We start from the raw sequence: 21,816 nt of genomic DNA, 5'->3' as shown, positions 1-21,816 counted from the left end.
ATGTCACTGTGCCTTACATAGGATGTAATGTGAGTTCCCTGCTGGCCTCAGATGGCACTGTGCCTTTCACGGAGGATGTAATGTGAGCTCCCTGCTGACCTCAGCTATCACTGCTTTGCATAGAATGTTATGTGAGCTTGCTTCTTGCCTCAGCTATCACTATACCTTGCACTGGATATAATATAAGTTCCCTGCTGGCCTCCGCTGTCACTGTGCCTTGCATAGGATGTAATGTGAGCTCCCTGCTGACCTCAGCTGTCAGTGTGCCTTGCAGAGGGTGTTATATGAGTCCCCTTCTTGCCTCAGCTGTCACTGTGCCTCACGCAGGATGTAATGTTATCCCCCCCCCTTCAGCTTTCACTGTGCCTCACGCAGGATGTAATGTTATCCCCCCCCCTGCTGCTTCAGCTGTCACTGTGCCACGCTCAGGATGTAATGTGATTTCCCCCCCCTGCTTCAACTGTCACTATGCCTCACACAGGATGTAATGTGAGCCCCCCCAGCTGATTCAGCTGTCACTATGCCTCACACAGGATGTAATGTGAGCCCCCCCTGCTGATTCAGCTGTCACTGTGCCTCACACAGGATGTAATGTGAGCCCCCCCTGCTGATTCAGCTGTCACTGTGCCTCACACAGGATGTAATGTGAGCCCCCCCTGCTGATTCAGCTGTCACTGTGCCTCACACAGGATGTAATGTGAGCCCCCCCTGCTGATTCAGCTTTCACTGTGCCTCACACAGGATGTAATGTGAGCCCCCCTTGCTGCTCCAGCACAGGGTAAGGCAGAGTGACAGCTTCAGTCAGCATCTGTTAAAGTGGATAGCACTGTGCAGTGATAGTAGCGTTTTTATCCACTTTTTATTTGTATATTAAAATCATGAATGGCATGATTACTAAAAGAGCAACCAAACAAAAGCCTTGGATGTAATTAGAAGAAATGTAAACATTTATGACAGTTATGAGCTTATTGGTTCTTTTTCATTCCCACTGCGGAATTGCAACTTCTTTTGCCTGGCATTTCAGGCAAACTTTGGAGTCATCATTTCAATCTGATGGATTGTAGTTTTGCTTTTCTAGGATACCGTGAAGTTCTGGATTCACTTTGGCCCCTTTCACCACACAGGCTTTCCAATCAGGTCTGCCTGTCAGTTTTTCAGGCGGACCTGATCGGAGCCTCCATTCACTCCTATGGAGCGGTGGATGTCAGCGGTGACATGTCTGCTGACACCCGCCGCTATCCGATCCAATCCTGTCCGTGAAACCTAGATCGCTGTGGATACTGTGGCGATTTTTTGCCGGAAGTGGGAGCAAATGCCTGGATTAGACAGGTATCTGCTCCCCCCCCCCTCCCCCGGGAAAGGTGCCAAATGTGACACTGGAGGGGGGGGGGGGGGGAATGCGGACAGCGGAAGTTCCATTTTTGGGTGGAACTCCGCTTTAATTTCCAGATCGAAGTTCTGTAGATGAAGAAACAAAGATACTAAAAGAAACAATGTTTCTTTATATCTTAGTGTTTCAGTGGCTGAGCAATGATGTTAATAAACATTGCCTGGCTGCTTTTTTTTTTTTTTTTTGACAGCTCTAATTGCCAGACTTCTTTAAAGCGGTTGTAAACCCCGCTTTGTTATTTTTACCTACAGGTAAGCATATAATAAAGCTTACCTGTAGGTTAAATGAATATCTCCTAAACATGCACCTTCACCCTGCATGCAGCCGCTCACATCAGCGGCGCATGCACTCTGAAGGTCCGGCATGCCGTGCCAGACCTTGAGAGCTTCTTGCCAGAACCGAGGGCTCCCGTGCACATGCGCAGGATTGGCGTCATCTTGACTCCGGCCACTGAGGGCCGTTTTTAAGGCAGGGCAAAAGGGGCAGCTGCCCTGGGCCCTGTCATTGTTGTGGGGCCCAAAGCAGCTCCCTCATACTTGCCAACTATCCTGGTTTAAATTCCCTCGTCCCTTGAGGTTTTAGTACTGTGCTGTGTCCCAATATCTGAGTGTAAAGTGCTGCTACTAATGCTGCCCAGCTCTGCCCTATTGTTGTGTAAAAATGACTCGCCTGCAAACCCTGTGTTTACATGTAAATTACCGGCATTCATATTAAATAGGGGCGGCCAGAGGCATTGATATGTATATTGGACCCTGGGCAAAAGGTCATATCCACAGTAATCTCTAGCAACCAATCAACAAGCAGAAATCATGCGCTGTAACCTCTAGCAACTAATCAGTGAGCCGTAATGTGTGCTGTAACCTCTAGCAACCAGTTAGTGAGCGGTAATGATACACTGTAACCTCTGGCAACCAATCGCAATAGCTGCCTGATCTAATTCAGTAAACTGATTTTGAGTCTAGCTGCTATTTATTGTATGTCTCAGACCAGGTGGAGAGCAAAATGGCATGGGGGGGGGGGGGGGGGCCTCAATAGAAAAAAAAAAATGTTTTGCCCAGGGTCCAATCAATATTAAAGACGGGCCTGTCAGTGCCGGAGCCTGCAATTCCGTAAGAAAGGAGGGGAGAAGATGTCAGCCCTCTCAGGGGTAGGCAGGCTCGTTGAAAGGGCTTCATTCTAAGGTATTTCATAATGTGCTAGTATGCAAAGCATACTAGCACATTATGCCATTGTCTAGCAGGTTTTTTTTTCTTTTTCAGGGGTTTACTACCGTTTTAAAGTGATACTAAAGTCTCAGTTTTTTTTATCTTTAAAAATTTACAAATATGTTATACTTGTTTATACTTACCTGCTCTGTGCATCCCGGATCCTCCTCTTCTTGGGTCCCTCGCCAGCGCTTCTGGCCCCTCCCTCCTGCCGAGTGCCCCCACAGCACGCAGCTTGCTATAGGGGCACCGAGCTGCTGCTCTGTGTGTCTATACAGAGCCACGGTTCAGCCCCGTCCCCTCTCTTTCCTCATTGGCTCACTGACTTTGATAGACAGCAGCGGGAGCCAATGGCGCCATGCTGCTGTCTCAGCCAATGAAGAGGGAGAGTCACGGACAGCCGACACTCTCCTGCAACATCGCTAGATCGAGATGGGCTCAGGTAAGTATTAGGCTGCTGCACACAGAAAGATAAGATAAAACAACCTTCTCAGTTTACAACTACTTTAACACATCAGCTGTCAACAACGGAACCCCACCGACAGCTGGATGAGTCATCGGTTGTTAAGGACCCAGCGGCCCCGCTCATTAACAACCGATAATTGCTGGCTTTTTTTTTTTTTTTTTACACTTCAGCTGTCAGTGCAGGAATCCCGCTGACAGCTGAAAGAACCGAGCCTGAAAGTATCGGTTTCAGGTATTGGTGCATTTGCACGAGTACCAATACTTGTGCAAATGTTAAGTACTGTCGCTGATAACGGTATTGGTGCAACCCTATTACATATTGTATGTTTTGTAAGTGTCGTTTTGCCGATTCTGTTGCTTATGTTTTAAAGACAATAAAGCTTTTTATAAAAGAAAAGAATGTAAATGTAACAGTATTTAGAGAAGAATTATTGTTACGTTATCCAGCCCATACTGATAGCAAATTTGGCCTGCTCATTAAAGGGTTTAGGGTATAAAGTGTTTCTCCTTGTCTGCTAAGCTGACACTCTATTTCCTTATCTTGCAGCTGCGCATGTTTGACATGAATGGTGATGGGAAGCTCTGCCTGTCAGAGATGTCCAGGTAAAGTAGGGGCTTCTTTTCTCTTTGGGAATTATGGCTGATAATTGACACAGAATATGCTGTTGAGTAAAGCACGTTAACTTAGGCAGGCCATACAAGGTGTGAATTTCTTTCCTGCAACCACGGGTTGCAGGAAAAAAATTTGCATTATTCCCCCATCGACACAGACCGTGCTGACAGGGAAATCCCCCCCTGCTGAGCAATTGTCTGCTCCTGGAAGCCATCCCCCCTGGGAGAAGACGGTGATTATCCCTAGCGACTATAGGCGCTGCTAGCAATAATCACAAGAGAATCCAGCAGGCGGGTTGTACTCAAGTTGAGCGATCGATCAACTTGGTACATTCAGCCTGTCCGTTAATGGGTTCAAATTTCGTCCGGTTTCTGCTGAACCAGCAGAGATTCGAATTATGTATTGCCGGCCTTAAAGTGTATCTATACACATGAAAAATGGGGCTCTGATAGTTAGATTCCCCTCACTTCCTGTCCCGAAGACAACATTTGTACCAGACAGGAAGTGAAGAAATCTCTTCAAAAAGTTCAAATTCTTCCCAACTACATATAAAACTGAAAAAAAAAATGGGGGATATGGCTGCACTTTACTTGCTCTTGCACATGATTGGATATTCTTTGTACAGTGGATTTTTACCACATTTAGTAAGGTAAGTGAAATTCACATTGTAAATGTCACATGTGGTACTCCTTTAGTATATGAGCTGTGTGTATCATGACAATAAAAGTCTTCTGTTCAGTTATGGGTCTCCTACCACTACCAGCACAGGCCGTATAATATAATGTGTTCTCTATTGCAGGCTGCTTCCTGTACAGGAGAACTTTCTACTGAAGTTTCAGGTATGGGAGAATTTTCAGAGGACACAGCCATATCTGACATAGTCATTATACATCTTACATCACAGTGTAATCAACTGAGCAGTGTGGAGTATATAATGTACAATGCAGTGTATAAAGTGGAACAGTATGGTGTATGTAATGTACAGCAGAGTGGAGTAGTGTGGAATATATAATGTACAGCAGCAGAAGGTATACAGTATAGAAGTGTGAAATCTATAATATAAAGCACAATATATACAATTAGACAGTGTGGAGTAATTTACAGCAGAGCGTACATAGGGAAGCTGTGCACAGTATATAACGTACAGCACAGTGTATACAGTAGAGCAGTGTGGAGTTTACATACTCCACTGTGCTTCACTGTACATTATAATGTACATCATAGAGTATATAGTGGTTTATGTAATGTACAACACAGTGTATACATTGGAGCAGTGTGGCACATACAGTGCCTTGAAAGAGTATTCACAACCAAAAACGTAAATGTATTTGTAGCACCCTGGAGTTTAGGCAGGGTTGCTCCTCAAAAATGTACTTGCCAGTAGTAGTCATCTTGGCTAATTGTTAGAGATTTATTGATTTCTCCCTTTGGCCTTGTTGCACTTTTCTCTTCTATCACTAGGTGGCCGGGTACTTGGTGGTACTAGCTACGAGAAGGGCAATGCAAGGTCAGATTATGGATATATGGGGTATCTCAGCCAATGGGCAGGGTTTTTTTTTAAATCCCTTGGCCTGCTGGGGGGAACCTATATATTTGGGTGGAGTCAGGTGATCGCTGTTCTGTGCCACGTGGACGACTGTCTAGGTGGACATGTATTGTATTGGCCGGGCTGCTAGGCTGGAGATTGTGTCTATCCCGGGCACATCTGGCTGATAGGCTGTGTGAGGGTTTATCCTGAAGCAAGAGAGCAGCGCAGGGTTGTGGCTTGCAGTCCAACCAGAAGTTGAGAACCTGTCGTGGTCGGAGGTAGAGGGGAAGCTGTCACCAGTAAGGAACCATCCGCCTTATTACCAGGGACCACAGAGAGTAACTGAAGCAAGTACCGGAGCAGTATTCTCACCAACTGGAGACGGTGAAGAATCGGGAAACTTCAGTGGGTATCAAGTCAGGGACCCAGCCAGCGGAGATGACGCTTGCAAAGCATCCTTGTGTATCAAGCCAGGGACCGAGCAGGCCAGAGGGGTGAAGCTTGAGAGGTATCTTGAGTGCCAAGCTAGGGACCCAGCAGAGAGGCGGGGTTGACGCTTGAGGAAGATACTACTGTGAAGATTAGAAGAGCTCAAGGGATTCAGTGGCAATGAATCATCTAGTCTAGTGAGAGAGACTGGGAGCTCATTGGGCTGAAGAACTACAATGAGTGATTGTAGTGGAAGTGAAGGAACTCTTACGTTTTGTGTTAGGAGCTGTTAAAGACTGTTGCTATAGGAGACAGCATTCCTGCACATGCAGATGTGGCATCTCGCTGGATGCCTTTCCCTGCATGGCTGTCCCCCTGTCGAAGTCTCGGAGTCTGCCAATTGAATTTGCAACTACCTACTTCTCTCCCAAAGTTCTGTAAAGAGAAATAAAAATCTCTTTTGCATTCAAGAAGTGTTTGGCACCCAATGAATTTAACTACTTTGCATCCACTATGCCTCACAACCCACCATATACAGAAGGATGTCAGCTGTCTCTGGCCCTGGAGGTTCTCATCAGACCGAAGGAGGCCTGGGACCTCGCTACATATTTTATTGGAATTTTATGTGATAGACCAACACAAAGTGGCACATAATTGTTAAGTGAAAAGAAAATAATAAATGGTTTTCAATATTTTTCACAAATAAAAATCTGAAAGGTGTTGAGTGCATTTGTATTCAGCCCCCTTTACTCTGATACCCCTACCTAAAATCTAGTGAAACTAATTGCCTTCAGTCACCTAATTAGTAAATAGAGTCCACCTGTGTGTAATTTAATCTCAGTATAAATACAGCTGTTCTTTGAAGCCCTCAGAGGTTTGTTGGAGAACCTTAGTGAACAAACCGCATCATGAAGGCCAAGGAACACACAAGAGGTCAGGGATAAAGTTGTGGAGAAGTTTAAAGCAGGGTTAGGTTAAAAAAAAAATTTCCAAGCTTGGAACATCTCATGGAGCACTGTTCAATACATCAACCGAAAATGGAAAGAGTATGGCACAACTGCAAACCTACCAAGACATGGTTGTCCACCTAAACTGACAGGCCGGGAAAGGAGAGCATTAATCAGAGAAGCAGCCAAGAGGTCCATGGTAACTCTGGAGGAGCTGCAGAGATCCACAGCTCAGGTGGGAGAATCTGTCCACAGGACAACTATTAGTCGTGCTCTCCACAAATCTGGTCTTTATGGAAGAATGGCAAGAAGAAAGCCGTTGTTGAAAGAAAGCCATAAGAAGTCCTGTTTGCAGTTTGCTAGAAGCCATGTGGGGGACACAGAAAACATGTGGAAGAAGGTGCTCTGATCAGATGAGACCAAAATGGAACTTTTTGGCTTAAAAGCAAAACACTATGTGTGGCAGAAAACTAACACTGCACATCACCCTGAACACACCATCCCCACCGTGAAACATGGTGGTGGTAGCATCATGTTGTGGGATGCTTTTCTTCAGCAGGGACAGGGAAGCTGGTCAGAGTTGATGAGAAGATGGATGGAGCCAAATACAGGGCAATCTTAGAAGAAAACCTGTAAAGCCTCGTACACACGATCAGATTTTCAGACAAAAGCTCGTCTGGTTTTTGTTGCATGCTAGTCTCGTATCAAAAGTGAAGAGGTTACAGATGTATGACAGAATTCAACTTCAGAAATGACGCAATGTGTTGTATAGTTATGTATGTATTCTTTCATTTCAGAGCATGCGTAGTCTTGCTCTTATGATTTTTTTGGACGACATTCTATTGAAACATAAATTGGACCTTGTGTTCACGTACGAAAATCGGCAGATCGAAATTTTACTTCTGAGTTTCGTATCGTGTGTACAGGCCTTAAGAGTCTGCAAAAAGACTTGAGACTTCCAGCAGGACAACGACCCTAAACATACAGCCAGAGCTACAATAGAATGGTTTAGATCAAAGCATATTCATGTGTTAGAACGGCCCAGGCCCAGTCACAGTCCAGACCTAAATCCAATCGAGAATCAGTGGCAAGAAAATTGCTGTTCACAGACACTCTTCATCCAATCTGACAGAGCTTGAGCTATTTTGCAAAGCAGAATGGGCAAAAATGTCACTCTCTAGATGCGGAAAGCTGGTAGAGACATCCCCAAAAAGACTTGCAGCTGTAATTGAAAGGTGGTTCTACAAAGTATTGATTCAGGGGGGCTGAATACAAATGCACCCCACTCTTTTTACATATTTATTTGTAAAAAAAAAAATTGAAAACCATTTATCATTTTCCTTCCACTTCACAATTATGTGCCACTTTCTGTTGATCTATTACATAAATCCCAGTAAAATACATTTACGTTTTTGGTTGTAACATGACAAAATGTGGAAAATTTCAAGGGGTATGAATACTTTTTTAAGGCACTGTATAATGTACAGCAGAGTGTATAGAGTGGAGTGGTGCAGAATATACAGTATAATGTAAATCGGATTGTTTACAGAGTTGCGTATGTAATGTACAACACAGTGTATACAGTGGAGCAGTGTGGAGTATGTAATGTACAATACAGTGGAGCAATGCACAGTATATAACATACATCACAGTGTATACAGTGGAGCAGTATATTGTAAAGTACAGTGTGTGTATACTGTGGAGCAGTGTGTCATATGTAATGTACAATACAGTGGAGTATGTAATGTACAACACTGTGTATACAGTGGAGCGGCGCACAGTATATAACATACATTACAGTGTATACTGTGGAGCAGTGTGGAGTATGTTAATGTACAGCACAGTGGAGCATTGTGGAGTATATCATGTACAGACAGGGCTGTGTATACAGTGAAGTATCATGTACAGACAGCAGTGTTGCATATATAATGTACAGCAGAGTGAATACAATGGAGTGGTGTAGAGTATATAATGTAAAGCAGAGTGTATACAATGCAGAGTATTTCATTTACAGCACAGTGTATCTATAGTGGAGCGATGTGCATGTAAATCACAGTGTAAACTTTGGTTACTTTACAGGGAATGAAGTTGAGCTGTGATGAGTTTAATGCAATATTCAACTTCTATGACAAGGTAAGGTGGTGATGGCCATCTTAAATTAGAAATGTCATAACATATAATGGGGTTATAGAGAAGAATCAAATATATAACCTGATGGTACCAATTCAGACATGTTTAGGCAGTTCCTGAAGCTGTTCTAAGCATTAAATAAATGTCACCCAGTCTGGTCCATCAGGATCAAGCAAAGACTGAGGTGTCCATGGGCCCCTCCCAACCTCAGCAGACACACCCAAACTTTCATCTTAGGGTTATCCAGTGGCCCCTGAACATCCTGTGTTATCTGGTGACCCCTGAGCATCCTGTGTTATCTGGTGACCCCTGAGCATCCTGTGTCATCCACGACCCCTGAGCATCCTGTGTCATCCACGCCCCTGAGCATCCTGTGTCATCCACGACCCCTGAGCATCCTGTGTCATCCACGACCCCTGAGCATCCTGTGTCTGGTGACCCCTGAGCATCATGTGTCATCTGGTGACCCCTGAGCATCCTGTGTCATCTGGTGACCCCTGAGCATCCTGTGTCATCTGGTGACCCCTGAACATCCTGTGTTATCTGGTGACCCCTGAGCATCCTGTGTTATCTGGTGACCCCTGAGCATCCTGTGTTATCTGGTGACCCCTGAGCATCCTGTGTCATCCACGACCCCTGAGCATCCTGTGTCATCCACGACCCCTGAGCATCCTGTGTCATCCACGACCCCTGAGCATCCTGTGTCTGGTGACCCCTGAGCATCATGTGTCATCTGGTGACCCCTGAGCATCCTGTGTCATCTGGTGACCCCTGAGCATCCTGTGTCATCTGGTGACCCCTGAGCATCCTGTGTCATCCACGACACCCTGAGCATCCTGTGTCATCTGGTGACCCCTGAGCATCCTGTGTCATCCACGACCCCTGAGCATCCTGTTTCTGGTGACCCCTGAGCATCCTGTGTCATCTGGTGACCCCTGAGCATCCTGTGTCATCCACGACCCCTGAGCATCCTGTTTCTGGTGACCCCTGAGCATCCTGTGTCATCTGGTGACCCCTGAGCATCCTGTGTCATCCACGACCCCTGAGCATCCTGTGTCTGGTGACTTCTGAAAATCCTGTGTTGTCTGGTGACCCCTGAGCATCCTGTGTTATCTGTTAACCCCTGAGCATCCTTTGTCATCCAGTGACCCCTGAGAACCCTAAGTTATCTAGCGACCCCTAAGCATTATGTGTCATCTGGTGACCCCTGAGCATCCTGTGTCATCTGGTGACCCCTGAGCATCCTGTGTCATCTGGTGACCCCTGAGCATCCTGTGTCATCTGGTGACCCCTGAGCATCCTATGTCATCTGGTGACCCCTGAGCATCCTGTGTCATCTGGTGATCCCTGAGCATCCTGTGTCATCTGGTGACCCCTGAGCATCCTGTGTCATCCACGATACCCTGAGCATCCTGTGTCATCTGGTGACCCCTGAGCATCCTGTGTCATCCACGACCCCTGAGCATCCTGTTTCTGGTGACCCCTGAGCATCCTGTGTCATCTGGTGACCCCTGAGCATCCTGTGTCATCCACGACCCCTGAGCATCCTGTTTCTGGTGACCCCTGAGCATCCTGTGTCATCTGGTGACCCCTGAGCATCCTGTGTCATCCACGACCCCTGAGCATCCTGTGTCTGGTGACTTCTGAAAATCCTGTGTTGTCTGGTGACCCCTGAGCATCCTGTGTTATCTGTTAACCCCTGAGCATCCTTTGTCATCCAGTGACCCCTGAGGACCCTAAGTTATCTAGCGACCCCTAAGCATTATGTGCTATCCGATGACCCCTGAATAATAGGATTTTTATAACAGCTTACCCATAAAATCCTTTTCTTTGAAGTACATCACGAGACACAGAGCCATAGTAGTTACTATGTGGGTTATAGGCCACCTTCAGGTGATGGACACTGGCACGCCCTAAGACAAAAAGTGCACTCCCTATATAACCCCTCCCACAACTTCAGTTTTGTAGCAAAGCAATACACGTTTATACCAAGAAGGGACCCCTGTGTCCCGTGATGTACTTCAAACAAAAGAATTTTACAGGTAAGCTGTTATAAAAATCCTATTTTCTTATCGTACATCACGGGACAAGAGCCATAGTAGTTACTATGTGGGATGTCCCATAGCAATGCCAACTGAAGAGAGGGAGACACAACAATAGTAGGGCACTAAGAGACTAGAGGACTTATGCCGCGTACACATGGTCGGACTTTTCAACCGGACTTGTCCGACGGACGCCAACGGACCAAATCCGGCGGACAATCCGATCGTGTGTGGGCTTCACCGGACCTTCAGCGGACTTTTCCAGTCCCAAATCTGACGGACTTTAGATTTGGAACATGCTTCAAATCTTTACGTCGTAACTCCGCCGGAACCAGAAATCCGCTCCCCTGTATGCTAGTCCGACGGACAAAAACCCACGCTAGGGCAGCTATTGGCTACTGGCTATCAACTTCCTTATCTTAGTCTGGTGTACGTCATCACGTATGAATCCGTCGGACTTTGGTGTGATCGTGTGTAGGCAAGTCCGGTCGTTAGAAAGTCTGTTGAAAGTCCGCCAAAAGTCTGTCGAAAGTCTGTCGAAAGTCTGTCAGACGGGCTGTCGGACTTTTGTAGCTGAAAAGTCCAACCGTGTGTACGCGGCATTATATTGCAGCCTGCAGTACGCTGCGCCCAAAGGCGATATTCTCATGACCTTTTACATATACTTAATAGAATCTGGTAAATGTATGGACTGAAGACCAAGTTGCGGCCTTGCAGATCTGAGCCATGGAGGCTTGGTGATGCACTGCCCAAGAAGCACTAATAGCCCTGGCGGAGTGCGCTTTAATATGAAAAGGAGGAATTTTCCTTTTTAAACCATAAGCTTGAACAATCACTTGACGAATCCATTTAGGAATAGTAGATTTCGATGCTGCCTGTCCTCTTTAAGGACCGTCTGGCAATACAAACAAAACATCTGTTTTATGAATCTGAGCGGTCACTTTCAAATAGACCTTGACCGCTCTCATCACATCAAGAGAATTTAGTGACTTTTCTTCCACAGAACGAGGTTCTGGAAAAAATGAAGGCAGAACAATATCCTGGTTTAAATGAAAACCTGACACTACCTTCGGTAGGAAATTAGGATGAGGCCGCAATACAACCTTATCCTTATGAATAATCAAATATGGCTCTTTACAAGAAAGAGCAGCCAACTCTGATACTCTTCTTGCAGAAGATATGGCAACCAAGAAAAATATTTTCCTCGTCAAGAGGACCAAGGGAATATCTCGAATTGGCTCAAAAGGCTGTTTTTGTAAAGCCGACCGGACTAAATTTAAGTCCCAAGGGTTCAGGGGAGACTTAACTGGGGGATTAATCCGCGTTACCCCCTGAATAAAGTTAGGAACCAGGGAGTGTGAAGCAAGTGGTCATTGTAAAAACACCAATAAGGCCGACACCTGGCCCTTGATAGTACTTAAGGCCAGCTTCATTTCTAATCCCCTCCGTAGGTAGTATCCTTGAATTCCTATGACATATTTTATGGGGTGCCAACCCATGGATTCACACCAGGAGATACGGTATATGCCTTCCAGACTCTATAGTATATGGCTCTGGAGGCCGGCTTCCTAGCATTAACCAAAGTAGAAACCACTGAAGCTGACAGCCCATGGTCCTTTAGAATGTGGGTCTCAATAGCCAAACCGTTAAATTTGTAAGGTAGGATGGAATACCGGACCTTGCGAGAGAAGGTCTGGCCACAGTGGTAGGGTCCAAGGGTCCCCTACCGCCATCTTTATGATCTCGGCAAAGCAAGATTTCCTGGGCCACGCTGGGGCCACCAGAATCACCTCCTTCCCTTCTTGCTTGATCCTGCAAAGAAGACGCGGAAGCAGCAGAACAGGAGGGAACGCATAGATCAGTGAAAACTGATCCCACAGAAAGACCAAGGCATCTGTTCTGTATGCCATCGGATCCCTTGTCCTTGACAAAAAGTTGTCGATCTTGTTGTTGAACCTGGACACAAACAAATCCACATCCGGAACTCCTCATTTTTGACATATTGACAGAAAGATGTCAGGATGAAGGGACCATTCTCATGGGAACAATTGATGGCGACTCAAGTAGTCCGCCTGCATACCTCCCAACTTTTGAACTTCAGAATGAAGGACATTTGAGGAAGGAAGTAACCTTGCATAACACGCTGTAGCAAATGTGGGCGTGGTCAAACTTTTGACAGTGGGAGGAGCTGAATGGGCATCATTAAACAAAACTTGGGCTTCCTTGTACCTATAAAATATGCTTTTATTATTGTTCCACAAGCAAGAGTCTTATGGATACATACAAACCCCAGCACATTCATTAAAAAAAAAGATAAAAGAATGCAGTGTTTGGAGTGGATTACGTACAGAGTGCAGGGTTGTAGGATGAGCTATATACAGAGTGCAGGGTTCTGGCATGAGCTATGTACAGAGTGCAGGGTTCTGGCATGAGCTATGTACAAAGTGCAGGGTTCTGGCATGAGCTATGTACAGAGAGCAGGGTTCTGGCATGAGCTATGTACAGAGTGCAGGGTTCTGGCATGAGCTATGTACAGAGTGCAGGGTTCTGGCATGAGCTATGTACAGAGTGCATTGTTCTGGGATGAGCTGTGTACAGAGTGCATTGTTCTGGTATGAGCTGTGTACAGAGTGCATTGTTCTGGGATGTGCTGTGTATAGAGTGCAGGGTTCTGGGATGTGCTGTATACAGAGTGCAGGGTTCTGGGATGTGCTGTATACAGAGTGCAGGGTTCTGGGATGAGCTGTGTACAGAGTGCAGGGTTCTGGGGTGAGCTGTGTACAGAGTGCAGGGTTCTGGGGTGAGCTGTGTACAGAGTGCAGGGTTCTGGGATGAGCTATATACAGGGTGCAGGGTTCTGGGATGAGCTACATACAGGGTTCAGGGATGAGCTATGTACAGGGTGCAGGGTTCTGGGATGAGCTATGTACAGAGTGCAGGGTTCTGGGATGAGCTATGTACAGGGTGCTGGGTTCTGGGATGAGCTATGTACAGAGTGCAGGGTTCTGGGATGAGCTATGTACAGAGTTCAGGGTTCTGGCATGAGATATGTACAGAGTGCAGGGTTCTGGGATGAGCTATGTACAGGGTGCAGAGTTCTGAGATGAGCTATATACAGGGTGCATGGTTCTGGGATAAGCTATATAAAGGGTGCAGGGTTCTGGGATGAGCTATATACAGGGTCCAGGGTTCTGAGATGAGCTATATACAGGGTTCTGGGATGAGCTATATACAGGGTGCAGGGTTATGGGATGAGCTATATACAAGGTGCAGGGTTCTGGGATGAGCTATATACAGGGTGCAGGGTTCTGAGATGAGCTATATACAGGGCACTGGGTACTGGATGAGCTATATACAGGGTGCAGCAGAGGCGTAATTAGAACCTTCAGGGCCCTGTTGCAAGAAACCATGAAGGGCCCCCCGACCTCCAGCCTGGGCCATTCCCTCTGAGCCCAGAGCCCTTCCCACTGATCCCACCACCCTTCATGGTCCCACAGCGGATCCCTTTCACAGGTTCTGCAGTCCTGCATTCTTGGGCACTGCCACGGTGCCTAGTCGCAAGTGCGACTAGGTGGTTGCACTTGCGACAGGGCCTAGTCGCAAGTGCAACCTTTGCTGGTAGTTCCGCCAGTGGTGTTAGTGTCGACTTCTTGTGCCCCCTTTGTGATTGATATAGGCCACCGCTGTGACATTGTCGGATTGAATTCTAACAGGACAATTCCGTAGTCTGGACGTCCAGGCCTCCAGGAGCCCGAATCTCTAGAATATTGATGGGCAAGGTCATCTCTGATTTGGACCATTTCCCTTGGACAGACTCTTCTTCCAGGACTGCTCCCAAGCCCAGAAGGCTAGCATCTGTTGTTACCACCTTCCAGGTAACTGGTAGAAAGGATTTTTCTTTTTGAAGATTCTTGGATATCAACCACCAATTGAGGCTCTGACGCACATTGGGGGATAAACGCATTGGGAAGTCCAGAGCTTGGACCTTCTTGTTCCAAGTTGACAGGATACTGTTTTTACAGCAGTCTTGAATGAAACTGCGCATTAGGAACGGCCTCGAAAGAAGCCACCATTTTTCCAACAATTTCATGCAAAGTCGAATATAGGGATTCTTCTTTGTTTTGACCAACTGAATCAGTTCCTTTATGGAACTGATCCTTTCCTGGGGCTAAAACACACTTTTCTGAGCTGTATCTATGATCAGCCCCAAGTACTGCAATCTCCTTGATGGTTTTAAGGGGGATTTCTCTAGGTTGAGAATCCAACCTAGGTATTCCAGGTAGCTGACTGCGGTGACAAAAGTTTGGTTTAAGCGGGCTACCAATTGATCTATCAAGAGTAGATCGTCTAAGTAGGCTAGTATCGTTATACCTTGAGCCCTTAGCCTGGCTAAAGGAGGAGCCAGAACCTTTGTAAACACTCGAGGTGCAGTAGCTAGACCGAAAGGCAGAGCTACCAACTGGAAATGAAGATTTTCTACCTCGAATTGTAGAAATTTCTGGTGAGCGTGGAAAATCAGCACATGGAGATAAGCATCCTTGATGTCGATTGATGCCAGAAATTCTCCCCCTTGTAGGATGGAGACTACTGATCGGATTGACTCCATGCGAAAAGAATGGATATTCAAAAACCGGTTTAGATCTTTGAGATCAAAAATGGGTCTGACATCCCCGTTTTGGAACCGTGAACAGGTTTGAATAAAACTCCAAATTTGCTCTTCCAATGGGATAACCGATATCACTCTTTGAGATAAGAGATGATCCAAACCTAGAAAGCGACTTCTTTTTCACTGGATCTGTGGGAACGTTTGATCTGAGAAAATGAGGAGACGGGAACTCTCGGAACTCTAGTTTGTAACCTAGAGAAATTGAGGAAGCCACCCATCTGTCTTGACTTTGTTCCTGCCAGACCCTTGAAAATTCGAACGAGCGGGGGCGCACCTTCATAAGGTGGCTTTAGTATTCTGTTTTGTGGGTTTCTTCCCTCAGGTCCTTTTTTGGCCCTGGGACTGACCCTGAGGTTTAACTCTTGATCCTGATGGTGGAGGCCGTCGTGACGGCCTGGAGGCTGATGCCCCAGGCACTGGAGAAGAAGCACGTTTAAAAGAAAAATGCTTAAATTTCTTCTTAACCAGTAAAAGGGAACTTTTCCCATTAGAAATTCTTTGGATATACTTATCCAGATTGTCTCCAAACAACCGTCTGCCATGAAAAGAAAAACTGGCCAAGAGCTTTTTGCATGGCGCTTCGGCTGACCAATTTTTCAACCATAGGATTCTATGCACATGTACCATCTCTAACATGAGCCGTGAGGCCTGGAGAATAGAATCTTTCATAGCATTTACTGTAAAACACAACGCTTCTGATATCCCGGCCAACTCCTGGGCCTGCTGATCAGAAATAACTTTGAGTACCTCTATGAACTGGTCCTTTAAGGACTGAGATACTCTGATCGCTGCCAGTGCAGGTTGAATGACTGAACCTGTCAGCGAAATATAGTTTTTAAAAAGGAACTCCAATGTCTTATCCGTTGGATCCTTTAGCATATGAGCATTGTCTACTGGACAAGTCAGGTTTTTGTTTACAGAGGATATACAGGTAGCAGCATCAATTGCGGGAATTCCCCATTTCTTATAAAACTCTTCCTCCATAGGATAAAGGTATTGAAAACTTTTTCGGAAGAAAAAACTGTTTATCTGGGTGCTCCCACTCAGAATACATTAGCTTCCTTAGCCATGAATGAATAGGAAAAGAATGAACAGACTGGGGAGGCTTTAGTGAACCCAAACCAGAAGTGGGCTCATCGACCGACTGCGTTATTGGCAGTAAAAATGTGGAGCGGACCAATTCAGCGAGAGACTGTACCAACAATCTTTCCTGCGAACCTGATACTTCCGTATCAGGTTCTTCGGAAGAGGAGACTTCAGCCTCTTCCTGGTCTTTTGAAAGAAATTCATCATCTCTTGTTCCTCAGCAAGAGGGTCCTGAGCAATGGACAGGGACCTGCTGCGCTTAGTCCCACTCTGGGATGCAATTAAAGCATCAATTTTTTGCTCCAAGCTGAAAATGGTTGTAGAAAAAACCTCCTTAGTAATATACACAGGGGCTGCAGTGTTAGGGGCAGCTGCAACACTTGCATCTCCTGATGGCTCATTGTTACCAGCCATATTACTCTCAGGGGAGGATGCCATCTTTTTTGCAATGGTTCTAGGCTTCCGTGTGACTGTAACAGTCCTTCTAGAGCCCTTTTTTGATGTGTTTTTTACCCCCCTTCCGCTCATAGCTCGATGCACAAAGCAGAGGTACTACCAGAAGGAATGTATCCACTGCTTGAGCAATAGTCCAGCCCTGTCGCTGCTATTAATGCTCAGCCTGATGCAGTAGTAAATGTGTCAAAAGGAATGCCTGTGTCACCAAACCTCTTATATGCCATCTTTGCTCTTGTGTCCCTCCTGCAGCATGTAACAGCACAAATGGTGCCTTTTAAAACATACCTCCCGCGCTGGACGTTGGAGGACGCCAACGCCGCGCTAAGCCCAGCCCCCCCCCCCCCACGTTGCCTACGGCCCTTCCCCTCTTTTTTTAAAAGCGCTCTTTCCCGCGTGAGCGCTGGCTTCTGACCCTTTGGGATCCACAGGGAGGAAGGAGAGATAGCGAGGGGGGGTCTGAAAGCCGCCGAGCGGCGTGGCGTCGCGACTTTATTTATTTTTTTTAAACTTGTGGCGCTCTTTCCCCATGAAGAGGGGAAGAAGAAACAGCATAAGGGGGTGTCTGGTGGGGGAGAGGGAATCCCCCAGATTTACCGGAGGTCTGCTGCTTGGCCGGAGGACGAAGAACTGCTGCTTCATGGATACAACGTGGGCTCTCTGAGAAGCATGAGATGGTAAGTGCTCAATACAGCCCCCCGAGTGGTGACACATAGGCATGACAGCATTTACTAAATTAAAGGAGACAATCATAAGAAAATTTTAAAAATTTCTTAGAAAACTCCACTTAACTCTACCGCCGCAGGGTTTTTTGTGGTAAACCAACAGACCCAATCTTCACCCTTCACGGTGGGTTCCGTTAAACCTTCAGGAGCTGGGGATCCCCGAGGAAATCCACAATCCTGGACCTGTAATAGCACCACCGCCAGTAAAACTTTATGGCCTTAATACCTAAAGTACTGGATCCCAGGGTCCAGCTCTCTAAAAAGAGAAGCGTTACAGGCAAAACGTGGTTTCTTCGGATACGAGGCCCGGGTACCATTCAATTTGGCCAAAAAGACACTTTGAATGCATCCAGCAGCATAACTAGCCCCAGCAAGGATTGCTCCAGTGGAGCTCAGCACAGCACATCTTCACCGTGACCAACACCTTAGACACTGGCGAAAAAACTGAGTTATTCTCAGTAGTGGGAGGGGTTATATAGGGAGTGCACTTTTTGTCTTAGGGCGTGCCAGTGTCCATCACCTGAAGGTGGCCTGTAACCCACATAGTAACTACTATGGCTCTGTGTCCCGTGATGTACAATAAGAAATCTTGTTTTATCCATTGACCCCTGAGTATCCAGTGTCATCTTGTGGCCCCAGTGCAACCCATGACTCCAATGACCCCTGAGCATCCTGTGTCATCTTGTGACCCCAGTGCATCCCATAACTCCAGTGTGCCTCAGAGCATTCTCTGTTATCCAGTGACCCCTGAGCATCCTGTGTTATCTAGTGACCCTTAAGCATACTGTGTTATTTGGTGGCCCCTAAGCACCCCATGTCATTTGGTCACCCCAGTGCAACCTGTGACTCTGGGGACTCCAGAACATCCTGTTCATCTTGTGACCCCAGTGCACCCCTGTGTGCCCCTTGACTCCAGACCATTCTGTGTCATTTATTGACTACTAGTGCATCCATGACACCTGTGTTTTCACACGGTCTCTGATCAAGTCCTTTTCTTTTCTACATTATACAGCATTAAAAGACCTGGTAGAGGGGGTAGAGTCTGTCCCGAAAACTTGTTGGCTTGTTACTTTAGATAGATGAAATACTTTTAGGCTCCCCATCATATATATGAGGTCTGTATACTCTTGGGTCCTTATTACATATGGGAAGTCTGTATACTCTTGGGTCCTTAATACATATGGGAGGTCTGTATACTCTTGAGCTTCCCATCATATATGGGAGGTCTGTGTAGACAAGGTACTCGCAGACTCACTCCCATCTTAACGTTTGTATTTTGTAGGACCGGAATGGCTTCATTGATGAGAATGAACTGGACGCTTTACTGAAAGACTTCTTCGAGAAAAGTAAAAAGGTGAGAGTCCTTACAGATCACATGGAGCTGGCAAACCCTGAGGCCTGACAGTGTTGACTCATCCATGTTGTCTGGTTTTAGGAGGTGAATATTCAGAACCTGACCGGATACCGCCAGAGCATCATGTCGCTGTGTGACGGGGGACGCCTCTACCGCAAGGAGCTGGAGATTGTACTCTGCAATGACTCATCCCCCTTCAAGTAACTGAGGGGCCCCAACTCTACTCAACACACTGCACTGAGACCCTTTTCCCTGCCCCCACCCCACCACTGTCCAGAGACCGGGGAGAGAGACTACAACCCTGCCCAGAGACCAGGGAGAGTACCACCACTGAGAGAGAGTTTCTTTGTTTATGAGAAACCAGGGAGAGAGAGAGAGTACAGCCATTGAGAGAGACTGAGGAGAGAGAGTTCCACCACTGAGAGAGACTGGGAAGAGAGAGTACCACCCTATAAAAGATATTGGGGAGCGAGTACCACCCTATGAAAGATACTGTGGAGATAGTACTCCCTATCAGGGACACCGGGGGGAGAGTACCACCCTAGGAGAGATACCAGGGAGAGAGTAAAACCCTATGAGAGATACTGTGTAGAGAGTACCAACCTGTGAGTTACTGGGAGAGAGACCAGGAAGACAGAAATACGAGGGAGCGAGTACCACTGTATGATAGATACTGGGGAGAGAGTACCACCCAAGGAGGGATATCAGGGAGAGAGTACTACCATATGAGACTTACTGGAGGAGAGAGTACCAACCTATGAGAAATACTAGGAAGAGAGTACAGCCATATGAGAAAGACTGGGTAGAGAGTTACACCACTTGGGGGAGAGTCCAAGGGAGAGCACCACTACTTGTTAGAGACCAGGAAATGCTTACTATCACTAAGAGAGGCCAAAATGAAGGAGTATTAGAACTGTGGGTAGAGGCAGTACCACCCCTGAAGGAGAGAGAACTATTCCTGAGGGAGACTTGGAAGGAATAAATAACCAAGGCGGGATACCAACACTGAGAGAGAAAGATCAGTAAGGAGTAGCACCCCTGACTCTGAAGGAAACCAAAGAAGAGTACCACCACTGAGGGAGAGCACGGAGGAGTACCACCTATAAGGGACAGCTTAGAGGAGTACCACCACTGAGGAGGGTCAGGGAAGAGTACCACCACTGAGGGGGACCATGGAGGGGTACCACCACTGAAGGAGAGCGTACCATCCCTAAGGTAGACCAAGGAGGAGTACAACTTTTAAGAGACTCTCCACTGTGTGAGAGTGACTAAGTACAGGTTTCCAAATAAATATTTTGGAGCTGGTACCCCTACCTAAATACCAAGGAGAGAGGATAGCGCAGTGTTAGTCAGTGGGGAGTGATAGTGTGGAGATATGGAGACATCTAGAGAGCTTTCTGCACTCTTTCTAAAATGTGGGACTCCTGGGCTCTCACTTCTGTGATCTCGCTCATTGGATGGTCTCTTCCTGTCCTCACATTGAACCATGGATTGTTCTGAGTTTGGGAGGGCCTGTGCCCCATCTCATATATGAAGCCAGATAATTATTTACCTATCCCCCCCCCCCACATCCTTACATTTACACCTATCACCTATACTTGGTCTTAGAGTACCAAAATCATATTCTCATACGTTTATAGATCACTGTCATAAGTACTTATCACCTCTCTGGAACCCACCACCTCATTCTCTCCAGGACCCTATAAACCCGCTTTTTCCTGGTCCTAAGCACCCTGCTTTCTACTGGAACCCACCACCCCACTCTCAACTGGACAGCATCACCCATATACTCATCTCTTTCCTGAGGCTCGGTCTCCTCTGGTCCTAGTTACTCTGCTTTATTCTGGAACCTACCACCCCACTCTCTACTGAACTGCATCACCCAATCACCATTCTTTTTCCTGCTTCTTGCTCTCCCCTGGTCCCCAGTACCCCATTTTATTTGGAACCTACCACCCCTCTCTCCCCTGTCCTGAGCATCCTGTTTCTGCTGGAATTCCCAGCGCCCTCTACCTGGAACCCTGCTCTGTGTACCCCTCAATCCTCCAGACAGTGCTCTCTCCAGACCCCTCTGGTCCCTGCTCCTTGCCCTGTGTCTCTCTCCCTGACACCTGCTGCCGCTGTCCTGAGTTTAGGAAAGGTCTCTGTTATATTTGGGGTTTCTGCAGAGTGATCCCCACTTCTCGTTTTCTTTCTGGGTTTTGCTTGTTTCCTGCTTACCAAAGAATGAATAAAACGGCAGATCCTGAGTGTGTCTCCACCTTTGTGCCCTGACTCACATACAGACAATTGAGGGAACATAATACAATACAGACCCCAGGAAACTGAGTTCACTGCACCCTCTGACAGTTAAAGGGGTGTCATGGATAGCAGACAGGGGTCCCAAAGAGTATCTGGAGGAGAAAGACCAGCAAATATAAGAGGTATCTGTCTCTAGTCCTTGGAAATCAGCCAGCTTGCTGATCATTTATTGTGGGAACCCCAAAAGCCCCCCTAATTTTGGGGACTATGTAGCTGCCAAAAAAAATCAACAGAACACACACACACATTATTATCTGAGCTACCATTTCCCACAGATTATAGGATTATGGGAAACCTTCCTCCTGACACCTCTGGTAAGAACACACAGGTTATCACACACTACACATACTGCTCTCACTAGTAGTTACAGGTTGCACGCTGCATGAGAAGTTGCTCCAGAGCTTAGTAAATGAGGTTAAGATTCACTTTGCAAGGAATACCCATTCACATGGCAAAGAAAATAAAAAAAACAGAATTTTTGC

General features: G+C 46.5%; 1 protein-coding gene across 1 annotated transcript in view; it reads left to right on the top strand.

The window, feature by feature from the left end:
• Positions 1 to 21,282, top strand: part of CALB2 (calbindin 2) — a 53,585-nt gene extending 32,303 nt beyond the window's left edge. The window contains exons 7-11 of the mRNA XM_073605641.1: positions 3,608 to 3,663; positions 4,473 to 4,512; positions 8,657 to 8,710; positions 18,962 to 19,033; positions 19,115 to 21,282. Coding sequence (XP_073461742.1) covers positions 3,608 to 3,663; positions 4,473 to 4,512; positions 8,657 to 8,710; positions 18,962 to 19,033; positions 19,115 to 19,237 — 345 coding nt within the window. The 3' untranslated portion in view covers positions 19,238 to 21,282. The remainder of the gene's footprint in view (positions 1 to 3,607; positions 3,664 to 4,472; positions 4,513 to 8,656; positions 8,711 to 18,961; positions 19,034 to 19,114) is intronic.
• Positions 21,283 to 21,816: the final 534 nt, after the last annotated feature.

The sequence above is a fragment of the Aquarana catesbeiana genome, linkage group LG11, assembly GCF_042186555.1.
Source record: "Aquarana catesbeiana isolate 2022-GZ linkage group LG11, ASM4218655v1, whole genome shotgun sequence".
NCBI lineage: Eukaryota > Metazoa > Chordata > Amphibia > Anura > Ranidae > Aquarana > Aquarana catesbeiana.
Note: the sequence above shows the minus strand (reverse complement) of the source record. Positions and strands in the feature narration are given on the sequence as shown.